The sequence below is a fragment of the Quercus lobata genome, chromosome 7 (genome assembly GCF_001633185.2).
Source record: "Quercus lobata isolate SW786 chromosome 7, ValleyOak3.0 Primary Assembly, whole genome shotgun sequence".
NCBI classification, from domain to species: Eukaryota; Viridiplantae; Streptophyta; class Magnoliopsida; order Fagales; family Fagaceae; genus Quercus; species Quercus lobata.
The window spans coordinates 1,292,534-1,317,339 of NC_044910.1; the positions used below are offsets into that span (position 1 = coordinate 1,292,534).

At 33.0% G+C, this 24,806-nt stretch overlaps 1 protein-coding gene and 1 pseudogene across 2 annotated transcripts; one reads left to right on the forward strand and one right to left on the reverse strand.

The window, feature by feature from the left end:
* Positions 1 to 1,062: 1,062 nt before the first annotated feature.
* Positions 1,063 to 5,305, reverse strand: LOC115953390 (short integuments 2, mitochondrial-like). Of its 2 annotated transcripts, XM_031071025.1 has the most exons (8): positions 5,220 to 5,305; positions 5,084 to 5,118; positions 4,930 to 4,971; positions 4,187 to 4,328; positions 3,999 to 4,069; positions 3,168 to 3,264; positions 2,475 to 2,671; positions 1,063 to 1,509 (listed from the first exon to the last, which is right to left on the reverse strand). In XM_031071025.1, the coding sequence occupies exons 1-8, from the start codon at positions 5,284 to 5,286 to the stop codon at positions 1,405 to 1,407; spliced, it is 756 nt and encodes a 251-aa protein (XP_030926885.1). In that variant the 5' UTR covers positions 5,287 to 5,305; the 3' UTR covers positions 1,063 to 1,404. The 2 variants fall into 2 exon arrangements, with proteins under 2 accessions (XP_030926885.1, XP_030926886.1); XM_031071026.1 differs by lacking the exon at positions 2,475 to 2,671.
* An 18,564-nt stretch (positions 5,306 to 23,869) lies between these two features.
* LOC115953196 lies at positions 23,870 to 24,803 on the forward strand (annotated as a pseudogene).
* Positions 24,804 to 24,806: the final 3 nt, after the last annotated feature.

A 24,806-nucleotide genomic window follows, 5' to 3' on the forward strand; every position in this document is an offset into this window, starting at 1 on the left:
TGGAATTCACTCCGATATTGTCCATATCAAAATTGAAGAACATAAATGCAATCCCACAAAAATTATTGGAAAATAGTTTGAAGGGATAACATGAAACAGCCAATTATATAATAAAATTCTCTTATATCCCATTAAAATTTGGGATCGAACTTCTAAGAATTAGAATTTAACTACCCGAGAGCCAGTGTCTAATTAAAATAATAATAATTTGGTCAATATTAAGATCATATGGTTAATATTTAGAGGTTGTAACTTAATCACAACCCTTTTTTAAATAAATATGTGAAAGCAAGTAACGCAATCCAAAAAAAAATGAGTCACTTAAAATAAAAAGAGGCACAAAACTTAAGAAAGAACAACCTTTTTCCAAATTTGAGGACACTAGAACCAAAACTATCATTGCATTGTTAACAACTAAATTATGCTTAAAATTTAAGAAAAATGGCCCCTCAATATGAATGATTTCACCAACTATTTCCAAAAAGTCTTGTTGAATAATGCCTTCAATTTTTTTCAATGACATCTCATATTGATCAACTTTGCTCTACATTATACACGCAAAGGGACCAATGAATTTTGATCTCCTCTCTTGAATTTTAATCATTTTCTAAATTAGATTCAGCTTTGAATTTTTCTTGCATCAATTACTTGCAACTCACTAGAATAATTAGTGACCATGCTCAAATAAAACCCTATTGTTATACTCGTTACATCCAAAGATGAAAGAAAAGATTGTTAAAAATAGACAAAATTATAAACTCCATTTATTTAAACATTTTCTCCCCTACTTTCCTCTTTAGTCTTTCACACCACATCAAACAAAGAAAACCTCTCATTTTCCTACATTTTCCATCCTCCCCCTTTTACACCCAACCAAACAGAACGTTTAATGGAACTTTTAGAGCCAGCCATTTTTTAAAAATATATCTGGAATAAAAATCGCTTATCAATCTTAGCAACAATTTGTAACTAGTGTTGGAATAAAAATTGCAAAGATTGCTATAATCCCATCAAAAAACAAAAGATTGCTATCATCTAGTGCATCCAAAATGAAGCATCATTAGCATTGGAATGCAGATTTTTCATTAAAAATGTGACAAGAACTCACCAACATATGCAAGCACCTGTTAGCTTTGTGATACAACTTGAGTAACTTTGAGACATCAACACAAGAAAGTAGGAGGGAAAAAGGAGGAAAAAAAGAGACTAGCATATACAATCGTAATGTTACACCAAAAAAAAGAAAAAAGTGACTAACAACTCAAGACAGTATTTGCATCAGGAACATCATCAAGGATGAATGGACCAAGTTTACTCACCCTCAATAAAGTAAGAAGCCTTTTTGATACCATCAAATGAGAGTCTGAGGCCTTATGAGGTATCTTAAATGCCTTCTGCAGTGCTTCAAACTACTGCTCTATAAGACTCCAAGTCACTCTCATCTTCTACATTACCGGTATATTCTAACAGAGTTAAATACAAAGCACATTGGACTTCTATGACAAGATCCTGAAAGGAAAATTGTAAAGAACTATAAATTTAAGAATGACATAAAATAAAATAGGATATTCACAAGTCACATGGAGACCAGCTGATATAAGCCACAACAACAAGAACTACAAATGGCATAAAAAGTAACGTGCAAAAGAGCTAGAGTGTGTATATATATAGAAAACTATTTTTGAAAAGCTTGGCAGCTTTTGATTCCATGTAGTGACAAATGTTTGTTCTCCTATCTTTTACCACTAATCCCATTTATTCTTTTTCAAATCTTCTCCTTGAAATCAAAATATCCACCTCAAGCAACACAATCTTACTCAATGATACTGCAAAACATGTGAATTTACTCTTCCCCAATTTATGTATTGCCTATAGGGTTCCTTGTAAGTTTTCTCTTATTTACTTCTAAATCAAATACCATCTTTTTGCTTACCTTGACATCATCTCAACCACTCCAGAACAAGCTCCTCATCCTTTTTTAAAAAGCCATCAACTGAAGCTAAATAAATAAATAAAGAAAGATCATTTTTTTTTTCTGAATTTACTGATCATCAATTTCAAATTAAGCATGCCATATTTATAATGATAGTTCATTTACTCTATCTAGTATTTACCACTATTTCTAGATTTACATTCTCTTGCCTGGTCATAAAAAACCCCTTCATACACTAAGCATAACAGAATAACTTCATGATGTTCTACACAAATGTCCATAACCAGCAAGTAAAACATGTTATCAAAACTAGAAGCTCTTCGTTCATGACAAGAAAACTACCCGTCCCAAAGAAATTTTCTTATGCTGATCATTTGCCATCCATTCAGGAGAATGAAGATGATATTAAAACCATGTAATAATCCTACAACAAGACTTATCATGAAGTTCATTCGGACCTATGTTGTCCCAATAACAAAAAGTTTTTCAATACTTTGGCCATCCTACATAAATTAAGTAAATGAGAACCATCCTATATTACCTCAACGTAAAGCATATTAGAGCCATTTGGTGGCTTAAACCTTTTTGGCCGAAGATCTTTAAGGTTATACTCATGTTTTTCCTTAGAATCATACCAAATCCCTTCCAGTCTCCTGTTGTTCAGATGCTTCCAATAAAGGGGGGTCCCTCGAGTATTTAAAATTGCCAGCAAGTATTGTGCAATACACTCACCTACCACTGAATATTTCACAGACCCTTCATGTGAATTTAAGAGGTAAGTTTTATTTGATAGAACAAGCAATACAATGTGGCAAAAGTAATTTCATGTTGACTTGAACCGATACTAGGCCAACAAACCCCCCCCCCCCTCCTGGCACACGCAAAACCCAAAAAAACCACATATGAGCAATAGTAAAAGAAAAAAATAATGATAAAATTCAAGACGCCAAGGTTGAAAATTTTACAAGCTGCAGTTTGGGCAACCTGTGTTGGTTGGAGGTGAACAAGAGGATTAAACCAACACAACTTCAGTTTTAGGCCTCAACCAACATTACTTAAGCTGATCCAGTTAGTTTGTTGCAACCAAATCAACTCCAGTTGAGTAGGGATATGGCTTCTCTTAATAGTGGTTGGAGAGAGGTGGCACTTATTTTTGTCCGTTTACAACAGTCAAGCATGGTTTAGCTTATCTTAAACTAAAAGTTAGGAGAAATTATTTGCAAGAGGATGATACCTGCAAGAGCTAGCTTCAGTCCTGTCTCAATGTCAGGGATATTTGGAACCAATACACCTGAAGTGTCTGGGACATATATGCTAGGCTGATGCGCAATCTGCAGTTAAAAATCCAATGTAAGTTAAACATACAAAAGTGTTCAAACAGAAGTATTCAGCAAAAGATATACAATAGAAGGAGAAACGTAGCAGTAGATAGAAGTAAACATTTTAAGCCAAATGCTTGATGATTTGGCCTGATGTTCAAAACATGTCTTTAAATAAGGCGTATGCAACTGATTCAGTTATTACAAACTTTTGATAATTAAACCAGAGATCTAAGCCTAATAGTTTATTCCACTATAAATATAAACCAAATGAAACATACCAGCTTAAAACGAAAATCAAAAGTAAATGAATAAATGAATAAAATAGTAAGCAAGCTAGCAAATCAGAGGATGGGTTTTTGTGTGTGTGTGTGTGTGTGTGTGTGTTTTTTTTTTGGGAGGGGGGGGGGGGGGTGGGGGGGCAAAAATATGATCCAAGTCATAGACTCATACTAACCCCTACACTTTACCAGTGGTCAAATAATATAACACGAGTCAGAAATAACTTCCTTGCAAACAATCTGCTGCTCATAAAAGCAAGAACATCATCTAAATATTAAGCGATAATGATCAATCAAACAATTCACAACCAAAACCTACAACTCTTCCTACCAATCAGGGCCCAATCCCAAATATCTAGTCTTAATTATTGAATGTTAACAAGTATGAAAACACATGAAGCTAATGTTTTCAGTCTCTTATTACTTTCTAAGCTATATAAACCATAAAACACTAAATCAGTTGACCTTGCATCCAGCAATATCTTGAGTAACTCCGGGCAATGGGCTGACTGTAGCTCGCTTCATCTTCTCCTGCACTACAAAAGAAAACCAAAGCTGTTATTGTTAAAATAATTTAATAACCTTTTACCACAATTCCATTTCAAGATGATGACATCCAACCATAATCTAGCAAAAACATAGTAACAACTTACCAGGAAATCGAGAGGATGCAATTTGATGGATTGAATTAATTAAAGCCAACTTGCCAACATTAGGAACACCAACCACCAAAACAAGTAGAGTAGGGTCCCTTGAAATCACTTCCCTTAGCTTGAACTCCACAAGCTCGAGAAGCTTTCAGTACATGAACCGTGATAAGACAAGAGAGGACAAGTTACTATCACACTCTATATGAAGAATGGATAATTAATATAGATACATATTTTCATTTATAGGCATTTAAAAAAAAATAAAAAATAATAATAACTATCAATTTTTTTTTTAAATTAAAAATAAATAAATAATCTAAAATCCAATTTTAAAATTTTTACTAAAATTCAATTTGGTCTCTTGACATTAACTTCAATTGTCAAATTAGTCCTTAACATTTAAAATTTGTCAATTTAGTATCTCAGTTTGTCAAAATGGGTCAATCCTGTCCTTCTGTCCCAATATTTTAGCAAATTAAGCTGACCAGAAAAATGACTTTTTAAGGAGTACCTTGACTTGAAACTGCAATGTGGGTGTCCTGTAGGTCTAAATCATCTGAATTTGGAAGAGATTTGGTTGAGGTATCTGAATAAACAATTCTAAGCGGTTCTTTGACGGTAGTTTCTGATTCCTATATAGCAAAAACCAAATAATTTGAAGAGTAAAGATCTGAAATTTACCACTCCAACTTAACTAATATGGATGCATTATCAAAGAGAACCCAAAAAAGGAACAAGTATATTACCTGGGGCAGCACATTTAGACGCTCGTTATGGCCATTCAAAGTCTGTGTAGTTAACCAGAGATTTAGATTTGCTAAATGAAAAATCAAAATACAAAATATGCCCAAAAGAGAAAAGTCCCTGTTTTCAAATAAAAGAAAATTATTTACTACTTACAACAGTTGTAACATCTTCAACAAATTCATCTCTAGCTGCAGAAATTGTAAACCAAAGCAAAGAATGTTCAAATCACCAAAAGAGGAAAAACCCAGAAAGAGAAAACTTGAAACAAATCTAAAAACAAAAAACTTACAAGAAGAAGAGGTCTTGGACCCACTTGGTAAAATTGTCCACGATCTAAAATTGTGTACATAGATCATAGACAATCTTGTTCCCTCACAAGTCAACACCTGAAAATCTAACTGTCATGCCAATTGCTTTTGGAATTTAGACTCTCTGCAAAATTGCTGATATAAATTAAATCCGTCTTGCCATTTAGACCATTTCTGCGAATCTGCTTCAAAAATTTGTATATCTTTAATTCATTTGGCCCGAAGTTCTTGGCAGAAGTATCAAATCTCAAATCAGCAGGCAGAGATCATCAAACAGTTCTGGTTCAACGGTTTCCACCAAGCCATTAGGAACATGCTTCTTCTCAGACACTTTAAAAATCAGGTTATCAAATTTCTCATCCTTAAAGACATTGTCCTGTACGTGATCCATGCTAGAGCACTTAAATGCAACTGGATGGTATAAACAAAAAGGTTTTGGTTTTTGAGAACTGCCCCACATATCTTCTCTTTCATCAGCATGGGAGACAGCTTGGTTGCCATGAAGCTCACAACTAGAATCTGACAAGGCCATTTCACTAGCCACGTGCTTGATTTCATCACATTGCGGGCTAATTTCCCTCTCTAATGAAAATACATCTGCTTCTTCTTCCGATTCTGAGTGGCCATTACGATACTCGTGAAGTGTAAGTAAAATAGGAAGAGGAAGTACTGGACCCACTAGAGCATCATCTTGCTGCACTTTGTGTGACCACTTATTGCTATGGCATGAAGGCCTTCTTAGGAAGAAAGGAGGCCATTGAGGTAGGTCAGGGACAACTAGAAATTCCAAAGATACTTTTTCCTGGTCCAAAAGTACCTCAAGGAACTCTGAGTAGTTGGAATAGGCCAGTTGTAAGAGTTCCATTGGCAGGCCTGCCCACAACCTTCTCAAAGCAACCTCGTGTATGCTTGCTGGCAAGCTCATGTCATTAAAAACAACAGAAACTGCAGGAGACAATCTCAATCGACCTAACCCCCAAGCCTTCAACTTCTCAAACAAGATTTCATGAGATTCTAAGCTAAAAGATTCCTTTTCTCAAGGACCCTTGCAAGGCTTTTTCAATTTTGAAACCAGGACTTCAGTTAGACTACCATTCAAATATGCAGAGAGTTTATCAAGTTTCACGTACTTAAATCTTCTAGGAAATTTGTACCCCTCATCCTCCATAATATACAAGGAATTATCTTTAAAATGGAACTGTTCTGTGTGAAGTTCTTTCAACTTCCACGAGGCACAATAGCTTTGTGATTCAAGCTTCCTTGATGACATAAGTCTTATCAATGTAAAACCACCAAATTCATTCAACTCAAAAAGCATTGCTGATAGATCTTTGTTTAAAATGACAAAACCCAAAGCCAATTCTTTCTTATGCTGCCAATCAATCCATTCAGGAAGATCATCCTTCAAAATCTCCTCTCTCACAGGACAACTTCCACATTGACACTCATGACCTGACAATAAGAGATCTGAAGGGAGCTCCCATGCAGAATGGGTTTTCAAAACTTTTGAAACTTCAAAAATAATGGATCCTCTCGGGGTTGGTAAAGTAGGCCCATAACAAAATAGATTAAACTCACAATTCCAAAAAGATCACAATATAATACAAAAACCCGATTCAGAAGCTCACCCATATGTATCATCCCTCGAGTTTGTCTCAATTCCGACAATCTAAATACATTAATATGGCACGGATTATCAAAACCGTGAGCCCATTACAACAACGGCATCATTGGTTTCTGCACATCACAAAGAACCAACGAACTATCCAAGGCCAATGCAAAACAGAAACCATCAGATCCCGCCATTGTAAACGTAAGGAACCGTTCATTTTGAAGCGAAGTATACATCCTCAACATCTCAACCTCAGCTAAACAACTCACAGCGCACCCATCAAACCTCAAATCAACCAAGAAAACAGCATCAGACTGGGCAACAATCAAAATCCTAGGATGCCAACTGAATTCACAGCTCAACCATTTACAATTCCTGGAATCAGAATCAGCATCCCACGATACAGGCAACTTAGTCCCTCTAAAACGCGCATTGGAATTGAAAGTCCTACTCCTTCTAAAACAAGACTCCAAATCAAACAAGAACAAAGCACCACTTTCTAACAAAACCACTCTCCTTGGGTATATGTGGACTCCAACAAGCATACACAACAGAACTAGTCTTAAAAACCTTGGAACCAAAACAAGAAATTCTGGGAAATTTACCAAAATTATGAATTTCCTAAACAACAAACCAATGCACAAAGCACAATGTAGAAGCCAGCAAATACCCAACAACAGTGGAATGATTATGATTATTACCCGGTATGTTCATGTAAAACGTCATCGTCTTTGGCGCCCCAAATGTCGAAACAGTAAGCTTTGATAGAAAGAAGCAAGAAGCCAAGTTGGAGTTGGGACCGGTGGGGAAGAAGAGAAGGAGGGAGTTGGAAAGAGGGAGGTGAAGGAAGGAGAGGAGGTTGTGGGTTTGGAGGAAAGGTGGTGGGTTTGGCAGAGATGGAGAGGAGAAGAGATCAGAAAGGGTTTTGGGTTTAGGGTTGAAGAAGAGAGGACCCAATATGGGTTTTGATGATGAGTCTGTGAGGAGAAGTGGAGGTTTGAAAACTGATGATATTGGGAAGAGGGATTTCCAGTCCGACAATACTTCCATTTTTCACTCACTTTTTACCCAAAACTATACTTGGCCGAAGAAGCTGGAGCTGCTGGAGGAGTGATCTGTATGCTCTCTTCAGTACATTCTTGTGTATAAATTTGAGAGATCTACGGATTGGTGTGTGCAAGCCTATGTTCTTATATTCATGTTTTATGATTCTTTTTTGCATGCTATAAGCAATGTGTATATTAACATGCTTAACTAATTAGAAAATGGGGTGTAATTCTCATCGAAGGGAGTGGCATTTGTATTTGGAATCATGAATTTTCATTTCAATCATAAGCTCCTTCTAACTTAAACCAAAATTATAAATGATATATTAAGAGTAAGTTTAACACACCAATGATAATAGGCCGTTGGTTCTCAATTTTGTAATTAATGAGTGTTATTTTTCAAATCTGTCTTATGCCAAAGGAGCTAGAACACTCAAATTTCTCAACAAGAATTGTTTTAATCTCCACTACTATTATGTTAATTATTGAATTTTATGTTATTAGAATTCCCTCTATTTATATCGAAATTGAAGAACATAAATGCAATCACTAAAATTATTGGAAAAAAGTTTGAGGGGATAACATGAAATGGCTAATAATATAATAGAATTTAGGATCTAACTTCTAAGAACTAGAATTTAACTATCCAAGAGCTAGGGTCCAATTAAATAATAATAATAATTTGGTCAATATTAAGATCGTATGGCTAATATTTAGAGGTTCTAACTTAATCACAACCCTTTTTAAATAGATATGCCAAAGCAAGCAATGCAATCCCAAAAGAGAAAGATGGGTGTCACCTAAAATCCAAAAGGCACAAAACTTAAAAAATTACAACATTTACTTTTTTAAAAGCTAATCTATGCTTTCTTAAAAGCTAATTTATGCTTCAAATTTAAGAACACTAGAACCAAAACAATCATTGCATTTGTTAACAACTAATATATGCTTAAAATTGAAGGAAAATAGTGCCTCAATACGAATGATTTCACCAACCGTTTCCAAACAGTCTTGTTGAATAATGCCTTCAATTTTTTTAAATGATATCTCATATTGATCAACTTTGCTCTACATCATACAAGCAAAGGACCAATGAACTTTGATCTCCTCTCATGAATTTTAATCATTTTCTAAATTAGATTCAGCATTGAATTTTTTTCGCATCAACTACTTGCTACTCACTAGAATCATTAGTGACCATGCTGAAATAAAGCCCAACTATTATACTCTTTTTACATCAAAAGATGAAAGAAAAGATTGTAATTAAAAAAAGACAATAATAAATACCACTTATTTAAACATTTTTTCCCCTACTTTTCCTCCTCTTTTGTCTTTTCCACAACACCAATCGAGTGAAGTCTCTCATTTTCCATCCTCACCCTTTTACACCCAACCAGACAGATCATATAATAGAATTTTTGAAGCCAGCCACTCTGTTTTTTGTTTTTTTTTTTTTTTTTTTAAATACCTGGAATAAAAAAACGCTTATCAATCTAAGCAGCAATTTGTAATTAGTGTTATTGAATCCTAACTATTTTGGACACAAAGATTGCTATAATCCCATAAAAAATAAAAAGAAAAACAAAATGGAGCATCATTAGCATTGGAATGCAGATTTTTCATTAAGAATGTGACAAGAACTCACCAACACATGCAAGCATCTATTAGCTTTGTAATACAACTTGAGTAAATTTGAGATATTAACACAACAAAGTAGGAGGGAAAAGAGGAGGAAAAAAAAAAAAAACACCAGCATATACAATTGTAATGTTACACCAAAAAAAAAAAGTGACTAACAAGTCAAGACATAGTATTTGCATCAGGGACATCATCCAGGATGAATGGACCAATTTTACCTGCCCTAAGTAAAGTAAGATGCTTTTTTGACATCATCAAAGGAGCTTCTAAGGCCTTATGAGGTATCTTAAATGCCTTCTGCAGTGCTTCAAACTGCTGCTCTATAAGACCCTCCAAGTCACTCTCATCTTCTACATTACTAGTGAATTCTAATAGAGTTAAATACAAAGCACATTGGACTTCTGTGACAAGATCCTGAAAGGGAAAATGTGAAAAAGAGCTAGAGTGTGTGCGTGTGTGTATAACACAAGTCAGAAATAACTCCTTTGCAAACAGTCTGTTGCTCATAAAAGCAAGAACATCATCTAAATATTAAGTGATAATGGAGAATCAAACAAATCACAACCAAACCTACATAATCTTCCTACCAACATTATCAATATCAGGGTCCAATGCCAAATATCTAGTCTTAATTATTGAATGTTAACAAGTATGAAAAACACATGAAGCTAAAATTTCAGTCTCTTATTACTTTCTAAGGTATATAAACCATAAAACACAAAATCAGTTGACCTTGTATCCAGCAATATCTTGAGTAACTCAGGGCAATTGGCCGACTGTACCTCACTTCATCTTCTCCTGCGCTATCAGCTAAGAAAGAAAACCGATGCTGTTAATGTTAAAATAATTTAGTGTATGTTTGTATTCAGCTTTTTCTGCTTTGCGTTTTCTACTTTGCGTTTTTGTCTTTTTTTTTTTTTTTTTTTTGGTTTTCACGCGTGTTGGAGTTTTGCGGTTACTGTACAATGAACAGTAACCGCAAATGTTGACTTTGCGGTTACTTTCTGCAGTGAACAGTGCATATATGCACTGTTTATGGACCCACAAATTTCATTTTTTATCAATTTTTTCATTAAAAATGGGTCTCACAATACTATTCACACATTTAAAAATTATGTTGCTACAGTGTTTTCAGTTTTCAGTTTTCAGTTTCAGCAAAATAAGTTCTATCCAAACACACCCTTAATAACCTTCACCACAGTCCCATTTCAAGACAATGACATCCATCCATAATCTAGCAAAAACATAGTAACAACCTACCAGGAAATTGAGACGATGCAATTTGATGGATCGAATTAATTAAAGCCGACTTGCCAACATTAGGAACACCAACCACCAAAACAAGTAGAATAGGTTCCCTTGAAATCACTTCCCTCAGCTTGAACTCCACAAGCTCAAGAAGCTTTCCGTACATGAACCATTGAACCATGATAAGACAAGAGAGAGGACAAGTTACTATTACACTATATAAGAAGAATGGATAATTAACATAGGTACATATTTTCATTTATAGGCATTTAAAAAAAAAATTAAAAATAATAATAACTATCAATTTTTTAAAATTAAAATAAATAAATAATCTAAAATCCAATTTTAATATTTTTACTAAAATTCAATTTAGTCTCTTGGCATTTACTTCAATTGTCAAATTAGTCCTTAACATTCAAAATTTGACAATTTAGTACCTCAGTTTGTCAAAATGAGTCAATCCTGTCCTTCTGTCCCAATATTTTAGCAAATTAAGCTGTTTAAACATTTAAAAAAAAAAAAAAAAAAAAAAAAAAAAAAACACGTTTGGAGGGTGTCCGTCCTTGTTACCTTAGTCAGTCAGTATTCACTAATAAGTAACAGTGAACTAACCTTGTCAACAGAGGTCTTGCTATGGCATTAATAGCTGGTTGCAGGAGCAGGAATCGAAGTAACGAATCCATTTGGGGATGATGATGTTAGGGTTGGCCAAGTCATTCTTGTTTGAGAGCTACGACGAGTCGTTTAGATGAGGAGAGTTGAGGTTGGACGCGGTGGCTGGCGGAGGAGAAAGGAATACGAGCGTCGCGGACTTCGACGACGGCAAGGTTGAAAGCCATCTCCCCTTCAATTCTCTGCTATCACTTTAGGGGAATGAATATTGATCGATCACATTAATTTGTTCTGTTCATCTCACAATTCTCTACAATGTTTTAAAAACTAGGAAAAATAAGTGAAAATGGTGGCTGGCTGTCCACGGATTTAATTGGGTCGGGTTTGAATTAAGATAATAATAACTACCCTCATCACACGTATTTCGAATGTGCAATGAGTGTTTTATTTTTAATTTTTATTAGTGGTCCTATTTTATAGAAAAAAAAATGTGTTTTTTTATTTTATCTATACTATTTTTATTTTGAAAATTTATTCATATATATAATTTTTATTTTAAAATTTTAATTTATAAATAAATAAATCAATTTGAAAATTAATAGAAGAGCGGTCCTATTTTTTAGGTAATGTTTTAATAGAAGTTAAAGTTATATTTTTATCGAATTGTTCTTTAGTTTTGTCTCTACTTAAACATAGGGGTGTAAGGGTATTTTTGAATTTAAAAAATAAGGAATCCAAACAAAGAAAGCCTCTTAAATAATAGTATAGATAATATTATAGACAACCGAAAATTTTGATTTTATCTTTTAAAATTTCAATTTTTTATTTTTATTTTTTTTATATAGATCCCCAAATGTTATGTTTCATTACGATTTGCTGCTCCCTTAGAAAGTTACAAAGTTAAGTACGAGATTGGCAATCCAAGAACATCTTTCTATATTTGTATTTATTTTAATTTTGTGCCCTATATGTTTGAAACTATTTTAATTAATTTAGAGATTAATGGTAGGGTTGTTTATGTACAAAGTTATTTATAAACAATTTGAACTCGGCTTAGAAAAATGTTTATTTATATTCATTTGTTTAGCAAACGAGTTAAACTCAAGCTTAAATTTAGACTCAATTATTAAATGAAACAAGCTCAAACTTAATAATTTGTTTGTGACCATGAGAGCTTGATTTATCTATGTATAATATTATATTTATATATATACATATATATATATATATATATAATTGTCTTAAAATATATTTATATATACTTTTTTTGAGAATAAATATTTATATTATTATATATACTTGAAATTGAATTGTATAAGTTTTTAAATAGATTCGTATAATATTAAATGGTCAATTTGTAGTAAAAATTCGGGAAGGTCTTGTTTGATATGGATTTTGGAGAATATGACATACTTTCTATTTACATTTTGGTCTTGTATGTCTTCCAAGATTCCCTTTCTCTAGTAATTTTAGGTCCATTGTATTCTAAAGCTTTTCCTTGTATAAGAGGGAATTAGCAAAGATAAAAAGAGGGGGTGAGGAGATCAAATTTGACATTTTTTTTTGGAATAGAAATCAATTTTGACTTTTTAGGATTTAAGTGTACCCATCGATAATTGTGCTACTGGGTGCAAGGATTATAAAAAAAGGGACATTGTGGCTTATTGATGCCTATGCGGTTGGGGGATCAAATAACATCAATTATCACCCTTGAATTTCTCTGTTGTTGACATGATTGATTTTGGTCCTTTCTAACTTAATATGGCATTGTAACGTGCAGGGATGTAGTCTTGCTTATAACAACATTTCTTACACAATCTTTATAGTGATGCTCACCATAGAACGTTCATATTTTTACCTCAATTGCCATGCAATAATTTCTATCATTTAAATTCTCCACAGAAAGCCACTTCAAAGAATGTTATATCTCATTTATGCCATTTGTTTAAACCTACAATTGTCTTGTGGGACTTGCAATGACCCTCTACCTTGACACTAATTCTTGAATGTCTCAGAGTGTACAACAATCCAAATATCACCGTGCACTTACAAAGACCATGGATATTGTTAGCAATACAAAAGACCAGATGTCTGGAATTTTACTTCAAAATATGTGCTTGAGGCAAAGGGGTTATTTTATGGTATTGGTCATTCACCGAATAGCCGCTTAGCCAGCTGTTGGATGGCCAAGTTGAGCTTGACAACTCTGGGTACGTTTTAGTTGAAGAGGGTATTGCAAACGAATTCGATCAGAATGTACATTTTGTAATTTATTATTATATTAATCATTCTCCACTAGAGAAATTTTTTTGTAATTTATTACATTTATGTATTATTTATAAATTCAAGTAATAACCGCTGCATCATACAAAAAAAAGAAGAAGCGGGGAATAGATTTGTGGCACGATAACATGTAATAAAACTGATCCTTCAGCATACTTGTAACATTAACATTATTAGCCTAAAAACAATTAAAAACTAAAAAAGAAAAAGACATTTTTTATTGAAAGGAAGAAAATAAAGTAGAGTAGCTAGGAAAGGAAAGAGAAAGGAAAAAACAAAGGAAATAAGAATTGATGAGATGTGCTTTTATACACACACGCGAGATAGATTCTACCTATGATATCTGCTATATAATAATTGTTTTTTATCATCAGTTCAAGACACTAAAAAGAGTTTATTCGATGACAAGAGACTTGACTAGTTGAGCTAATTGAATCTCACTTATAAGATATCCTTTATTTTATTTGATAAGCAAATATTTTCTTCTCAAATACACATTTATTTATTTTCGAAGCTAGAAGTCTTCATTTGGAAACATCAAAAGGTGTTAATTCTTTCCATTTGATCTTTTATTTCATTTTGGCATGATTCATAATACAATCTATTTTTTTTAGAAATTGATAAACATAATGTTAGTAATTTTTCAAACTTGCTTTTTATTTTATGAGAAAATTCAATGCAAATTAAATTAAAGAGATTCACATTTTTATTTGAAAGATAATACATTAATGATATTTTCAGTACAATGTTGGATCTTCTAAACATGATTAAAATATAGAGATGGGTTCAAGTTACACTTGGTGTAACTTTATAAGAGTTACACCATTTTTAGACCATAGATTCTCATTAGATCTAACGGTGATAAATTACTACTTGCTATCTCATTAATGCAGAATTATTGTATGCCAAGTCAACTACTTTTACTGAATTTTCTCACATTTATTGTCCAACATCCCTCAATCACCTTCCCACTACCACAGTACAACCCCTCTAGAAAAAGTGCCACACTTGGCCATTCCATGGAGATTATTGAAAAATAAAAATATTACAGAGTTTTCTTTTTGAGTCTCACAAAAATATCTTTGAAACAGGTCTCCTTCCATAAGAGTCTTAAGGCTTGAGAATTTCTTGACTAGAACTGTACCATCTTGCAATTCACAACAAGAATTAGAATGCTCTTAAACTTAACTCCGGGTATTTTCAAAAACTTGACAATCACTCCGAAAATCACCGTCTCTGCACCTTCCTCAAAATCACGATTTTAAAACTGTACACCTGCACCTTCTCTGCACATCTTTAGAGAATATACTCGGATTTACAATTACACCAGATATCAAAAATATCTGATTTGATGGTGATTTTGGATCACCATATCAAAAATTTAAGATATGATTTTGGATCACCAGATATCAAAATTCACCATCTCTACACCTTCCAAAAATCATGTTTTTAAAACTGTATTTATGCCATTTTGTTCATGAGTATTGACAAGAGGGACAAAGTTTTACAACATCACAAATAATTGTACTGGCATAGTACAGCTTGTGTTGAAGAACTGTTTGGCCAACATTCAGGGCACGAAAATATAAGAAATCTTCAAAGGTTCCAAGGGAAAAATCATGAAAAGTTGCGCATTTGTCAGAATCTGTTGAAACTTTTCTATTGATTAATGCAAGTTCTTGCTTTTTGTTTGCATTTACTTGTTTTCCTTCTCTATCTCTTTCGCTTTGTTTTCATTTTTGTTTTCCTTCTCACAAACCTCTAATGTAGTGTTTTGCAGTTATTTTTTTATATTTTTTTTTCCTTCTTCTACCGGCAATCTATCAACAACAATGGTGGAGGAGAAAGAGATAGAGAGAGAAACGTAGAGAGAGAGAGAGAGTCAAATATAACATTTGTTTTGGGGTTTAGAGATAGATATAAAATACAATAAATGAGGGATAATTAATGAGATCTTAATTAGAATATTAGCATTAATGAGAGATTTTTTTTTACCGTTTGATCTACTTAAATCCAATGGTTTAAAAAAAGTGTAACTTTTTAGAGTTACACCAGGTGTAACTTGAACCCATCTCTAAAATATAAGACCAAGGGTGTATTGAAGGAAGGAAGGCATTATAGTCAATGTGTAGAAAAGGATTTGGTCCAGTAAATTTAATGATTTTCTCTCCCTTGCTTCAAATTCAATTGAGGCCTTAGCAACACAAGCTGGATTCAATAAACTAATTACTTTTTGTAACAATCCTTCATTTTAATTTAAAGTAGGGAATTGTTATTTTAGTTCTCTCCATTTTTTTTTTATTAAATATGAGACACGTGACATTTATTTGATTTTTGTGGTTTTCATTTCTCTATGTACTTATCATAGTTACATTTTACACTCAAGGCCAACTCTAGCATTAACTCACTTTGGCAACTATCCAAGCCTTCCAAACGGAAGAATGATTCAGAATTTTGTTCTTAAAATAAAATACATCTTATCCACTTAAAATTATTTTCTTTTTAATTGGAAATAATTTAATGAATACTCTAAGAGCATTTGTTTAATAACTATTTTTAGAAATTTTTTATGGGATTCTAAAAAAATAACTAGCATTTTTTATAAATTTTTATATTTTTCATAAAAGTAGTATTAAAAATTTCTTTAAATAGTTCATTGACAAATGCTATAAGAGCACCCGTTAACAAATACCCTTTTTTAATTTTATTTTTTAGTGGTCCACCGTCCACATCTGCCTTCCACCTCTAGCAAATTAGTGCTTCTTCACATGACCTGCATTTTCATACAAACACAAAATCCGTCCTCAATTTAATTATACACCAAAGGTATTCAAAAAAAAAATAAAAAATGTAAGACACTCCTAAATACCTAGCAGATCCATGATCTACTTCAAGTAGCTAGAGGAGACTAAAATCCATAAATCATTATATTTACGACTGTCAAAAGCATCTCAGGAACAGCCTCTCCACAGCTTACTTAAAAACATTAATATTGGAAACTCTCTCCAATTTTTTTTTTATTTTTTTATTTATTTATTTTTTTTATACAAGATAGAATTTCTACTCTAGCCTAATCTAAGTGTATATGTGTTTGAAACTGTCTCCAAAATTTGAATGTGCAAAAAGATGACATCAAGTACAGCTTATCAAAAATGTAAACATTACATTCTCAAACTATTTTCCCCAATAATAAATACGTGATGCCTTTAAATTGCAGCAATATAGATGGCTAGTGCTGATGGTTATCACAAGTACATTACATGATTAAACAATACACATTGAGAGTTGTACATTATGAAAACAAAATGGAGATGAAACTACAGGACGTTTTAGAAAAGAGAACACTTTTCAGATAGGCATTTATACAATGGTGTGATACACCACAATGGTAGTGCACCAGCAGAAACCACTACTTTACTAATAACCTAATAAGCTCTTTTAAATATTTATTTTTTTGATAATTAGTCATGAATTATGTAGCATCACAAGAATTTGAGTTTTCAACCTATACAAAAGTCTATCACCAATGTCTGCAAGTACCAAAACCTACAACTCTGAGGCTGAGACTAAAAGCAAAAACAAAGAACCATTCATTGCACCAAACCAAAATGCCAAAGAAAAACGAAGATCATATTCAAACCATCTCCAATAAATGGTAGAGGAAGAAATACCATCAATAAGATCATAAAATAAATTTCGCAATTTCTCATAATGCTTTTGTCTCAAATTTTCAATATAATTTTCAAAATTTTTCACTCAACTTTTAAACCAAGTTTGTGTTTGAGACTACCTTAAAAGCTAGATAGCTTTTTAAAATACTCAATTTTTCTCACTTTTTCAAAGTACAAGTATTTAGTGCACTTTCAATAAAAAAGATTTTAGCAAAGAGTTAAATAAGCTGTTTCCAGACGGATCTCAAAAAGTAAACTTTATGTATTAAATTGATTTTTTTTTTTTTTTTTTTTTTTTGAGGATTTGAATCTAGGTTTTCCTATAAAATAAATTTTACTTGGATTTTTGGAAGTTGGGGAACAATATTGTCCCAGTCAATAGTGGAGTGATGAAATTGAAATTTGACTAAAATTGAAGTTTGGATTTTGTCAAATTGACAAACAAAAACTCTAATCTAATGGCCTCCATTCATGTCGAGCAATACATGAAATTAATTCATAATGAAACGAGATGACGATAATTCTAGAAACCAATCCTGAATCATCCAAATAAGTATTTACCTTAATCAAAGAATTGCATGCAATCAGTACTACTCACAAAAATGGAAGAATATCATCAAGTGCATATCGATTACTTCACTTGAAAACATGAAATCTGAAAACGCAATTACGTATTTCGTAAAATCTGTGACAAGCGTTGCTGCTGTGATTTTAAAAATGCACCCCATGAGCTATGACTTGAAGATGCTCTCATGCACATTTTCCACAGTTTTAAAAATACAATTTCTTCAAAACTCAAAGCCAAATGCCAATTTTTTTTCCTTTGCATTTAAAATCGCTCTCTCCATGAAATAACAAGGCCAAAGGAGCTCTTGATGACAAACAGATTCATTTAATCATATTTATATTATAGGAAGTAATTCTAACAGTTGCCCTGGGAAATATACAGGTGGCTTAGTTGCTTGAAAACTTGGAGGCAGTTGGAAACTAGTGCATAATTGATGCCTTTATTTATTTCAATTTTGAGAATGGAAGCCACCAATGAATCATTGTGGGAGACAATCTTTTGATTGTGCTTCTTATTTTTATCCTTTCATCTTTTATTGTTCTTAAGGGGAAATTTTGGTTTTCCATCTCCAATTGAAAGATGAAATTGAAAATATTTTTCAACATGAGATTTAACATCTTGATTCAGTGCCTGCTTGCGTCTTTTCTTTTTACAAATATCTACAATTCCTTTGTTTAATTAATCCTGTGATATAATGTCATGAGAAACAATATTAGAAACTATGACTTTTGAGTTTCTTTTTACTGATATCTACAATTCCTGCATGCTTCCTTTAATTCGTTTTAGATATAATAATCAAAGTCACTGTTGGATATTTATCTCTCATGTCTACATCTGATATTTGAATAATCCCTTACAGAAGCATGGATTTGTCAGATTTTTTTAATTAATACATCCTCTTATTGGATCTCCATTTTAGTTTCTCTGCTCAATTCCTTGTTGCATTATTTTGCAGGGTACCTTTATTTTTGTAACAAGTTCTGTTTTCAAGTTCTAACATGTTTCCAAGTCACTGTAAAAAGATTTCAATCTTTAGGTGTTCTGTATCAAAAATTCCTCTACTCACCAATGTATTAGATGACTTACAGGTTATTTTAAAAGTTTTTGATTATAATGTACTTGTAAAAGTTGACTATGGTAAACCAGTAGGCTATACATTGACACAAAAGGAAAAAAAAAGGGCTGGATATTAATCTCTTATGGAAGTTCTTACAGCTTGTTACCTTGTTACCACAACTGAAATTTCCATGGCAAAATACAAGCTCTCTGTTTTTCTTTTAACGTTATTAGGAATTATTTGACAGAAAGAAAACCAAATAAGATATAAGAAATTAAACATGTTTCAAGAAACCAAAAAAGAAATGTTTTCTAGTTTTTTCCCTTACTGTTTTGGAAGGAACGAGAAGATAAATGCATATACTATTTACTGTTGGATATCTATCTCTCATTCCTAATCAGATTTTTTATTCCCTTTTTAACTTTAATTTCATTGTGCTGTGTCATTCTGCATGTTTTTCCAGTTGACTTCTGACAATGATATAATGTCCTTTGCTTCTTATGTTGTTGCAGGGCTTAAGAACATTTACTACTTACTTTTGTTCAAGACCGGACTTTCTAGAGCAATTGAAACTGAAAGAATGGCACAGCCCATATGTGATCCTCATTTTCAGCACTGTAATTTGATAGGACGAAAAGCGTTTCCCTTCAGACAAATTGAGTACTATGGATAATGATTATGATTTTTTTTTTTTTTTTTTTAAACTTAATTGATGTCCATGTGAATATGTCAAGTTGGAATGCTATGAAACTATCTTACCGTTCTCTTTATAGATGCAAAGGTGTACTCAATTCATTTTATACTTTGCACAACTTGGTGTTTGCTTGGTGGGAAAAACGAGGTAGGAAGATCTAGGAGAAAGTATCAAACACCTAGAGGCTGTTTGGATTGGCTATTTCCGTAACTCAATTCTCAGTTTTCATAACTCATAACTCAAAAATGGTGGGACCCATAACTCAATATCCGTTTGGCAAACGATAACTTTGTTTCCATAACTCTGTTTCCATCATTCAATTCTCTGATTTTTGAGTTATGAGTTATGGAAACTGAAAACACATTTTGGTTGTTTTCAGTTTCCATAACTCATAACTCAATAACATTTCCGTAAATAAACACACATGAAGGGACCCACAGCCGCAACTTTTGACCAATTTTTTTTCCCTTTTTTCTCCACTTTTCTTTCTTCTTTCAATACTGGTCTCCATTGGCTTTCCTCTTTCTTTCTTTTTCTTTTTTTTTTTCTTCTTCTTTCATGTTGGCTGGGTTCTTTTTTTCTTTTTTTTTTCTTCTTCTTTCACGTTGGGCTCTTTTTTTCTTTTCTTTTTTCTTCTTCTTTCATTGGTCTCTGTGGTTGTGTTTTTTTTTTTTTTTTTTTTGTTCTTTCACTGGGTTCAGTTTAGTTTAAGTTCTTTCACTAGGTTCAATTCTTTCTCTTTTTTTTTTTTCTTTTTTTCACTGGGTTCAATTTCTGGGGGTTTTTTTTTTTTTTTTTTTTTTTTTTCTTTTTCACTGGTTTCGGTTTCTGGGTTCAGTTCTTTCTTCTTTCACTGAGTGACAGATATGGGGTCTACAAATAGTTTGAAAAATATTGAGTGATGGGAAGTAAGTAATGGTGTCAAATAGCCTTGGTATTTTAAAGTGGTGAGTGATAAATGATGAGGGATGAGTGATGAGTTATGAGTGATGAGTGATAAGTAATGAATGATGAAAATTGAGTGCCCAAAAAAATGCATCCAAACAACCTCCTAACTTCCCTAAAGACTCTGATAATTTTAGAATCTAAAGAGCTTAGTTTGATGGAGATGGAGGGAGAAGACAATCAAGATCTCAAGTTAAGCCTCCAGAATTTGATTATTTGCAATTTACCAAAGTTGGAGGTTTTGCCCCAATGGCTCTGAGGATTTGCAAACACATACAGATGCTACGAATTCGAGAATGTGAAAATTTGAGGGCTTTGTTGGCATGGTGGCCACATTTGAAATCACTTCAAACTCTTTGGATTGCCATCTCTCCCGGAGGGGATGCAAGCTCTCTCTCACTGCACTAAGACAATTGTACATTAATCATTGTCCTGATTTGAGTAGAAAATGCTGAGAAGAAGATTTGCACAAGATTGCTCATGTACACCACATATTGAACTCGATGAGGATAGTTGAAGTTCATCAGAATAAGAGGTAAGGGTAGATGATCTGTCTTCTTGTTCTTTTTGTGCTAGTAAAGTATACTTTCATTATTGAATAATGCCTTCAATTTTTTTTTTTTTCAATGATATCTCACATTGATCAACTTTGATCTACATTATACAAGCAAAGGGACCAATGGATTTTGATCTCCTCTCTTGAATTTTAATCATTTTCTAAATTAGATTCAGCTTTGAATTTTTCTCACATCAATTACTTGCTACTCACTAAAATAATTTGTGACCATGCTGAAATAAAATCCTATTGTTATACTCTTATTACAACAAAAGATGAAAGAAATGATTTAAAAATAGATAAAATAGTAAATTCCATCATCACCCTTTTACACCCAACCAAATAGACCGTGTAATGGAATTTTTAGAGCTGGACATCTTTTTCTTTTCTTTTTTTCTTGGTTTTAGATACCTGGAATAAAAAAACGCTTATCAATTAGCAGCAATTTGAAATTAGTGTTATTGTGTCCTAACTACTAATTTTGGACATAGATTGCTATCATCCCATTAAAAAAAAAAAAAAAAAAAAAAATTGGAATCATCTAGTGTGTCCAAAATGGAGCATCATTAGCATTGCAAATTTTTCATTGAGAATGTGACAAGAACTCATCAACACATGCAAGCATCTGTTAGCTTTGTTATACAACTTGAGTAAATTTGAGACATCAACAGAAGAGAGTAGGAGGGGAAAAAAAAAGGAGGAAAAAGAAAAGAGTAGCATATACAATTACACCAAAAAAAGAAAGTGACTAACAACTCAAGACATAGCATTTGCATCAGGGACATCATCAAGGATGAATGGACCAGGAAATTCACAGGTCACATGGAGATCAATTGATATAAGCCACAACAATAAAAACTACAAATGGCATAAAAAGTAACGTGCAAAAGAGCTAGAGTATATATATACATAGAAAAGCACTTTGGAAAAGCTTGGCAGCTTTTGATTTCATGTAGTGACAAATGTTTGTTCTTCTATCTCTTACCACTAATCCCATTTATTCCTTTTCAAATCTTCTCATTGAAATCAAAATTTCCACCTCAAGCAACACAATCTTACTCAATGATACTGCAAAACAGGTGAATTTACTCTTCCCCAACTTATGTGTTGTCTATAGGATTCCTTGTAAGTTTTCTCTTATTTACTTCTTCTAAATCAAATAACATTTTTTTGCTTACCTTTATGTCATCTCAACCACCCCAGAACAAACATTTGTTATTTGCTCATTTATCCCTACCATAAATTATTCTCATTCACTCTTTCAACAATTCTTCTTTTTTTTAAATGTATTAACAAAAGAACAGTACAGCCACAGAAAACAATAAAGCTTCTCATCCTTTTTAAAAAGCCATCAAGTGAAGCTAAATAACTTTAAAATTTTAAAAAAAGAAAAAGAAAAAGAAAGATCATTTTCCTCTGAACTTACTAATCATCTATTTCAAATCAAGCATGTTAGAATTGTACGGTTAAATGATTAAAGGATTGTCAGAATTGTGTGATTAAATGATTAAAGTTACCATTGTTTGTGTAAGTATACGCTTGCAATCATTGATTTAATTTGTTAGAAGTGGAGGATATGAATTGTTCTCTGATGTAATACATTGAATTGCTAGCTGGGAATCCGATTCTAATCCCAATTCCAAGCCAATTGTATCCATAGTACAAGTATGGATATGGATATAGATATTCAAAGAGAGAATATCGTTAGCCAACATCCCTTATCAACTCAAAGAATGTCCCCTGCACCGGCCAACATTGGAAAGAAAGGCATCATTCTTTGCATAGTATGTCACAGATTCTATCTAGCCCCCTCTTTTTTCTTTCAAACAAATAATGAAATTCCACCAAATCTATTCTCAGCTAGAGTATGTATCGAATAGTTAATTTACTTACACCTAAAGGAAAATAATTCCGCCCTAACAAATTAAAAGATATATACTTTGTCTCAATGCTTTAGTCATTCCTATTCCATGCTTTGCCCACGGCCTAAAAAGAATTGTGTGCCAAGTCAAGTCATGATCCATGGTGCAGTAAATCCACCTACGTACAATTTTGCTTCACTTATTTGCAATTATATCTGCCCTCTCGGAATTGCTCTGTAATAAAAATAGCTACTAATACTTAAAAGGCACTGATTCACTTAACCATCAAATTCCTTTTCACCCCACCACCACAAGAACATGGCTGAAAATGCCTATTGCATTGCAGGGAAGATCGTGGAGCTGCTTGGATCCCTTATTTACGAGGAGCTCAGCTCAGCATGGGGCATACAAAGTGATCTGAAAAAGCTTGAGTGCATCGTGTTAGCCATTAAGGCCGTACTCTTAGATGCTGAGGAGAAGCAAGAAAGTGACCATAGGCTGAACCATTGGCTAGGACAGCTCAAAGATGTCCTTAATGATGTGGAGAATGTCCTGGATGAATTTCAAAATCAAATTCTGCAGAAGGAAGTACTGAAGAGATGCAGGAGCACTCGCAAAAAGGTGGGTTATTTCTTTTCTGGTTCTAATCCACTTGTATTCCATTTTGAAATGGCACGTAAAATCAAGGGTATTAGGGAGAGGGTAGATGATATTTCAGATATTAAGGTTGAATTCAATCTTGCTGCATGACTTGAAGATAGGAAGACAACAATGTACCGGAGAGACATGACCCACTCCTTTATTCCTTCTTAGAATGTCATTGAGAGGGATGATGACAAAGAAAAGATAATAAATCTTTTGATGCAACATGATGTTGACGGAAATGTCAGTGTAATTCCCATAGTTGGGATTGGTGGTTTGGGGAAGACCACAATTGCCAAGTTGGTGTATAATGATGAACAGGTGGTTAGACATTTTCAATTGAAAATGTGGGTGTGTGTGTATGAGGATTTTGATGTTAAAAGATTGATAATAGAAATCCTCAAATCAGCAGTTGGTATTGATGAGAATTTGAGCATAGATCAGTTGCAAATGCGTTTAAGAGAACATATAAAAGATAAGAAATTTCTTCTTGTCTTAGATGATGTTTCGAATTAGGATCATATAAAATGGATTGAATTGAAAAATTTGTTACTTGGCAGTTGCAATGGAAGTAAAATCTTAGTAACAACACGGAATAGCTCTGTTGCTACTATTATGAGCACTGTAGAGTCTTACAATTTAGATGGTCTATCCCAAAAGGATTGTTTGTCTTTGTTTGTGAAATTGGCATTTAAGGAAGGAGAAGAAGAACAATATCCAAAGCTCTTAGAAATTGGAAAAGAAATCGTCAAAAAATGTAGAGGGGTTCCATCAGCAGTGAATACTTTAGCCTGCCTACTCTATTCAAAAGTTGATGAACATGAGTGGATATCTATTAGAGATAATGAGATGTGGCATTTAAATCAATAGGAGAGTGGCATCTTACCTAAATTGAAGCTCAGTTACAATCAATTGCCATTTCACTTAAAGCCATGTTTTGCATATTGTTCTATTTTCCCAAAGGATTTTGTATTCAATAATCTTCTCTTGATTCAATTTTGGATGGCACATGGAATTCTTCAATCACCTAAGGATGAAAATCTAGAGTTGGAAGATGTTGGCAACTTGTACATCAAGGAGTTGTTGTCGAGATCTTTCTTTCAAGATGTTGAACAAGAAAATATCTTGTATTTT

Bases quoted from the DNA above. Each gene is read 5' to 3' on its own strand.
- LOC115953390 (XM_031071025.1), bottom strand. From the start codon at position 5,286: ATGATCTATGTACACAATTTTAGATCGTGGACAATTTTACCAAGTGGG. The intron at 5,119-5,219 runs GTAAGTTTTTTG...CAATTTCTGCAG, and splicing joins GTCCAAGACCTCTTCTTCTT to CTAGAGATGAATTTGTTGAA. The intron at 3,265-3,998 runs GTCAACTGATTT...TTTTAACTGCAG, and splicing joins AAGATATTGCTGGATGCAAG to ATTGCGCATCAGCCTAGCAT.